Here is a 7124-nt window from a genome sequence, read left to right on the forward strand (position 1 = left end):
CGGCCAAAGCTCTCGCTGCATTATACACACAATAATTGATAGCCCAGAGGTCGGATTCACCGGAAAAATGTCCACGAAGCTCGTTATCCATTTCAGCTAGATCTTAAGGCTTGAGAGAAACCTTGGTGTTGATGTTTCTCCGGGTCGTAAAGCATCGCTGTTCATCTGTTGGATGCCTGCCCGCGGTTGGTCTTAGGATCGCCTCTCTTTCTTTGTTGCCGGCTTGTTCTAGCTGTGGTAGAGTAGGCGTTCCGCTTACATAGCCCCTTTTACGGAGTAGTTCAGCATGGTTTCGCAGACGTTGCTGCGAAATGTGCGATAGCTCAGGGTGTTTCTCGCACCACAGAGCATGCAGCAGTGCCATGTAACCCCGTTCACGGGCCACACTCGCATCGTAGCAGTCTAGCAAGTCGTGATTCAGTCGCTCCTTCCACCCAAAGGTCACGAGATCCCGCTAATCCATCGCATTTAATCCATTTTCATTGGCTCCCCCAGCTCTAGATTGGTCGGCATTGTTAGCCGACCCATTGTCAGGAGCCCTGCGCTTTCTGTTGTTTTGAACCGCACATACTACAACTATATTTGGTGTTGTCATTGTTGTTCCCACGAGAAGCTAGGGAAAGGGGTTCGTCCATCCTTGTAGAGCCCCGCATGCAAGGATAAGGCTACTTACTCTGAGAGGTCGCCCGATATCCCAAGGTCACCGTTCTAGACACCTCACCCAGGTGCCATTCAGCTTTCAGCACGGTGTTCACACCTCCGCTTGGGGGTTAATTCCTTCGGGACCACCCCTGGACAATTGTCCGCGACTGCCTATTTATTTTTGTAAACCATATTCAGCAGAAACCCTTGGTACAGGGACCCTCTATTCGCAACCCGAGGACGCGTTCGGTGGCTTTGTCATAGGGGAGAGAAAAGATTTCGTGAGTGTTCCCTCTCTCCAAATGTCGCGTCTATCGGGTCGACTTTGATCGCTCCCCCTGAAAAATCTCAGTTTTCAGAGTAAGCCCCCTTTTTTCGGAGCACGTAATATATGTTTTTCCTGGTACATTCTTCAAAAACGGTAGAAAATATATTTAACCTTTTCAAACATTCCTACAAAATACATATATTACGATTTTTGAAATTTCTGACTAATCTGACATCAGAAATTTAAAATACAAAATGGCCGATTTAAAATGGCGGCCGTGTACTATTGATTATATAGAAAATGCTTCAATTGAATTGAAAATCCTACTCGGGAGTTTTTAGGATCGCTGATTACAAATCCGACACCAAAATTCCAAAATTCAAAAAGTTCGACTTCAAATGGTGTCCGTGCACTCCTGACTTTGGAACAAAATTCTTCAATTGAAATAAAGAACCATACTCAAAAACCGGCACAGATTGATTGAATGGTTTATTAAACCTTTATTTGCCCGTGGGGTAGAACCTTGTCTGCAAGACACAGATAGACACAGGAATGCGTCAAATGAGATGTTAGACCGCCATATTGAAAATAGAATTTTTGATGTCAGGTTTATAGTAAGAGACTTTGATAAAAAATATCTCTTTACTTCAGTGGCTAGAAAAAGTAATAACAAATTAAAAAAGTTTGTTCTACGTGTTTGACCACGATATTGGACGCTCAATTCTAAATTTAGGATTTCTGCCTTTCTCTTTATAATGCACGATTTTACCTTGGGATTTTTGAATGCGTTGTTACAATCAGAATATTGTGATACCCCATTCTCATAAATTCAAGCGGTCCTGAATTATTATATTATTTTCAATGCAATGATCAAGAAAGGTGCCTTTTCTCTTTCGAAAAAATTGATCGTATCAGGAATGTGTAAAACCTGGATATCTTGGAAACAGGAGAAAATGGAAATTCATTCCAAACGGAGTTTTCACTTGTAATTATCAACAAAGACACCCCTGCTTTTAGTTTTTGTCAATATTTGTATGCAACCTATCGTTACTTCCTGCCGATTATACGATTCAATTCACATAAAATTTATTCACAAAAAAATAACGAAAAAATTACACATTCTTTTTAGATACTTTTATTTAAAATATGTAGGAAAATTAAATTATTTACCTGTGCATGTCTTACAGCTTGGCATTTTGTCTCTAAAATTAGTCTATTGCACTTCTGAATTTCTTCTTCTTGTTCAAGTTTTATGTTGAAAGCTCTTTCTAGAAAGTGCATTGCTCGTTTATGTGCCTCCGCTTGTGTATCGGTTAACCTTCGAATTTTTGTATAACTTCCTTTTGTGTCTGGTTTAATAATTTCAGATTTGCGCTCTGTAATATGTTTTACTGCACTCATGTTGTTAAATTGTAGCGACAATAGAGCTATTTCATTTTTGTCATTGGAAGCAGTTTTTCCTTGCTCTTGATAATATTTTAACTTTTTCATTGTTACGATCTGCAGGTCTGAATAAGATATCTTCATTGCTAATATGTGCTTATCTTGCTTGTAGGCTTCTCCGTCTTGATAAATATTTAACTATAAGACAAATATGTACATATTTTATTGGATATTATATTAAATGTCATGTCCTCAAACAGTTTCATTTGTTGAATTTGTCTCGATCGGCGTTTGCCGTGAATCAACCGTAACAATTACTTTTATCAATAATTTCAGACAGAACAGATATCTTTTTACACTGCGTGGCGATAAATTATTCATCGAAAAATTAATACTTGTTAACTTCCTTGTTACTAAATTTTAAAATCAAAAATACCAAAAAATAAAATTTGTTGGCCGCCAGCCGTGTATGAGCCAGGCGGACACTCAAAACTAAGAAAAAATGCACGTGGGAAAGATTTTATGACCAGGCTACCTTGAGCACTTCGATAAAATTCCTGGAGTATATGGGTTAACCTACTCAAGAAAAATTCATGGGTACGAAAACATTTAATAATCGTAAATAAAAGAATAACCAATGAACCTATTACAAAACCTCTTTCATAAATAGCATGTACACTTAGGTGTGCCGAATTTTTTTTAAATTTTGACCATGGATAGCAAACATTTTTTTCTGCATATCAAAATGAGTCCTCATTAGTATTTTTGATTTCAAAAACGATATCTTCAGTTAGCAGAAATTTTTTAAAGCTTAGAACTTTCAAAGTAACAGTATATGTACAATATATGTACAAACAATATATGTACATAATAATATTATATTAATATGATTTTTTTTATATATGTATTTCAATATTGTGTCACTATTTTTCCATTGAAACTGTCTTTGCAGAAGGAAAATCAGTTTTTACAGTAGAAGAATTCAAAATAAATATAATTGCGGTTTTTATGTATCATTAAGTAAAATAATGTTTTGAACTTTAAAAAAAGTTCGTGTCGTGAGCAATTGCTCTCTCATTTCGTATTAATTTGCAGCTGACTTAAGTTTTACTCAAGTTTTGCAGCTCCTTGCTTACAGAATTAGCTGCATAATTAGTGCAGTTAGCTAATTTTAGTAACAGATCTTACATAAACCAAAAATTACAATAATTTTTGGTAATAGTTCTATTGCATTTCAAACTTATCTCAATTATATTTATTGTAATTGAGAGATTCATGCAAATTGCGTTTACTTTGTCCTTTTCAGTAATTTGCAAGCAACAATGTAAATTGGTTTCAATACCGTTAGGACAATAAAACTAGTCCTAAAGATTTCAAAAATTAAACTTGAACATTAAATTAACACAGCTAAGTTAGACTTATTTTCACCACAAAAATTCTCACTGAAATCTAAATTATTATTAAACAAAAATAAAAGCGATACATTGTGAACTCACCTGAGGGAGAGATGATTGCGTGTTTTAACGACGATTTGAATATAGTTTTAGATAAATCGACACATAATAAAAACTTCAGAAGTATAAGTTAGAGGCACCAGCTCTACGTCTCTCTATCAGGCCCTACCTCTCTCCCTCTGTTTGGTTGCGGGTGCACCATGCCCCACACATTGAGTACAGTAGTCAAGCGGTGTCAGAAAGTCATTGTGTACGCATCGGGAGCTCTTCTTGCTAAATGAATATTGTTCAAGTCAAATGGCGGCACCACATATTTCATGAGCCTCACCGGAAAATTTAATTAAACCCTCAGGTTGTGGTCTCAGCACGCTTCAACTGCGCAATTGGTTCGTTTTCGCGTGTACGTGTGTAGCCGGGCGGCACTGAGCAACGGAAGCAGCTTAGACGCACGGAGAGCCAGTCTCGTCCCTTTTCCGTTTAAGCACCCTTTTTCAGTTCTCACCGCCGTTCCTTTCCAGACAACACTAGGGAAATCGAGTCAATTGTCGAAAATGGAAAGTGCCGCATATACTGGAACTTTATATTCTTGACAATTGTTTCTGTTGCACACTCGAGGCCAGACATGGTTCTTCTTGACTTCGAGAAGCGAACCATGTTCGTTATCGAATTTTTGGCACCATCTAACAAAAACATCATAGCTAAGGAGAATGAAGAGAAAGAGAGGTATCAAGACCTTATAAGGGAGTTGCAACGATTGTACCCGAAATATTCTGTTAAACTAATCGTCCTTTTCATCGGCTCTCTTGGAGGTGCCAAGCTTTCACTCTCTAATGGCCTAAAAAGCATCCCTGCGTGTCAACAATATGCTAAAACATTTGCGGGATAAATGTAGAAGGCAGTAGTCCTTGGATCGCTTCGTGTTCTCAGGGTGCACAATACTTTTTTCGGATCGTCGTATTAATTCCATTACAGACTGTAACCACCTATCTCCGGGTCGTGAGACGTGGCTGTGGCTGAAATTTTACCGTGATTTCGCTGGGATCGGGTCAAATTTTTCAGATTAGCACCTGCCTTCGCCGAATTCCTGCGGTTGTCCTTATGACAAATTTTTAATAAATATACTGGGTGTCTAAAACGTCCCGGGATGGTTGGATATTTCCTCAGGTAAAATATTTTTCAAAAAAGTGAAGGTCATTCCTGACGTAAATTTTAACGAGGAATTCCATGGTGGCCTTCCTTTTGACCTCGTGGTTGACCTTCGTGGCTTATTGAAGGTCAACTTAGTTCTTAAATGGAAACCCCCCTTTTTACATCTACAATCGATAGAGCAGAAAATTCTACGTTCTGGTACATACCCAAGTCATAGGTCAATTGTAACAGCCAAGGTCAGTTAGAGGGTATTTGAAATTAACAAAGTTTTGCAAGAGGTCAGTGTAATTCCTGAAGTAAATTTCAACGAGAAATTCATTGGTGAGCTGTGTATTGATCCTGGTTACAGCGTTTTTAATATTGTGAAATCATAAGGAAATTTTTCATTAAAAGTTCCAGGTGTTCTGGTAAGAGATCTGTTCCTTCCCGAGGAGTTATAAAGTCCTATCCCGTTTTTCGATACCTAAGTCAATACCTAAGGCGATACCATAAGTCCTATACCGTTTTCCATACGAATATTACGAATCGAAACTAAATTTACGTATGACGAGTACATACTTACTATCTTTCGCTAAAAGATTATTATGGGGCAAGCTAAACTTTCGGAACGAAAGAGAGTATCTGCATTAATGATGCGTGGTTCGGGAGATCGAGTTCGATCTTATGATCAAGTTCGTTTGCTTTTTAATGGCTTTTTTCGTAATAGAGAAGGGTTAAATCCTGTCTCAAAATTAACAATTGAAAGGACTGTAAGGCGCTTTATGAATCATGGATCTATCAAGGACATTCAGAGAACTAGTCGGCCAAAATCTGCAGGATCTGAGGAGGTGCAGATGGACATAGCCCAAGCATTTGTTGAAAACCCATACCTTAGTCTACGTCGAGCTAGTGATGAGCGTGACGTTGCTCCTGAGACAGTGGGAAATATTTTATAAAGCATAAATTTCCATCCTTGCAAAGTTCATCTGGTACAAGAGCTCAATAAAGACAATCCTGATCGTCGGGTTGAATTTTGTGAAATTATGATGGACAGAATTGATAGAGATCCGCTTTTCTTGTACAATACAGTATTTTCAGATGAATCTACTTTCACTTTAAAAGGTGAAGTTAACAGGCAAAATTGTAGATATTGGTCCGACACACATCCACAAAAGATTAATTTTTAGGCCGTTATATTGAATGATAAATTGATGGGCCCTTTCTTCGTCGATGGTAATCTCAATCCCCGTGCATATGAAAAGCTTCTCAGAAACCAAATTGTACCAAGGATAAGGGAGATTATAGGCGATAATTTTCAAAATATTTGGTTCCAGCTTGACGGAGCAACGGCTTATTATGGTAGGGAGGTTCGAGCATCTTTGGATACTCAGTTCTCTTAAAGCTGGATTAGAAGAAGGAGCGAAATCGAGTGGCCTGCTAGATCTCTTGATTTGACACCTCTCGACTATTTTCTTTGGGGTTTTTTAAAGAGCAAAGTATACTCAACGCAACTGCAAAGCTTAGACGAATTGCAGAATCGGATTCTGCAACAGGCTACTTTGATTGATAGGCAGATGATTCGTAATGCTGTAACTTATTTTTACAATCGCATAGCTTTTTGTCAAGAAGCTCAAGGTTTTCAGTTCGAAAATCTTCACTAAAGCGTGAGAGGCAAGGGGACTCACGCTAATCAAGCACCCTGAAACGTGAGAGGCAAGGGAACTCACGCTAATCAAGCACCCCGAAACGTTAGAGACAAGGGGATTCACGCTAATCAAGCACCTCAAAGGGAACAGAATTTACTACGTCCACGTCGTTGTTTTTGGGTAATGCTAAACGTAAACGTAAACTGCTTGGAAAAAACCCTGAAAAAAGCTTGAAGATTATCACCAAGATCAATACAGAGCTCACTAGTGAATTTCTCGTTGAAATTTACTTCAGGAATTGCACCGACCTCTTGGAAAACTTTGTTAATTTCAAGTAACCTCTAACTGATCTCGACCGTTACGATTGACCTTTGACTTGGGTACATACCTGAAGGTATAATTTTCCGCTCTATCGATTGCAGGTGTAAAAAAAGAGGGTTCCCATTTGAAAAAACAAAGTTGAACTTCAAAAAGCCATAAAAGTCAGCTTCAATGTCAAAATGAAGGTCACCATTGAATTCCTCGTTGAAATTTACCTTAGGAATGACCTTCACTTTTTAGAAAAATATTTTACCTGAGGAAATATTCAAACGTCCCGGGACT

The 7124-nt window shown here is 38.2% G+C and overlaps 1 protein-coding gene across 1 annotated transcript in view; it reads right to left on the minus strand.

Moving 5' to 3' along the window:
• Positions 1–7124, minus strand: part of LOC117171222 (cilia- and flagella-associated protein 45-like) — a 90317-nt gene that overhangs the window by 58484 nt on the left and 24709 nt on the right. The window contains exon 2 of the mRNA XM_033358326.1: positions 2081–2491. Within this exon, the coding sequence (XP_033214217.1) occupies positions 2081–2437 (357 nt within the window). The 5' untranslated portion in view covers positions 2438–2491. The remainder of the gene's footprint in view (positions 1–2080; positions 2492–7124) is intronic.

Source organism: Belonocnema kinseyi, chromosome 1, assembly GCF_010883055.1.
Source record: "Belonocnema kinseyi isolate 2016_QV_RU_SX_M_011 chromosome 1, B_treatae_v1, whole genome shotgun sequence".
Lineage (NCBI taxonomy): Eukaryota > Metazoa > Arthropoda > Insecta > Hymenoptera > Cynipidae > Belonocnema > Belonocnema kinseyi.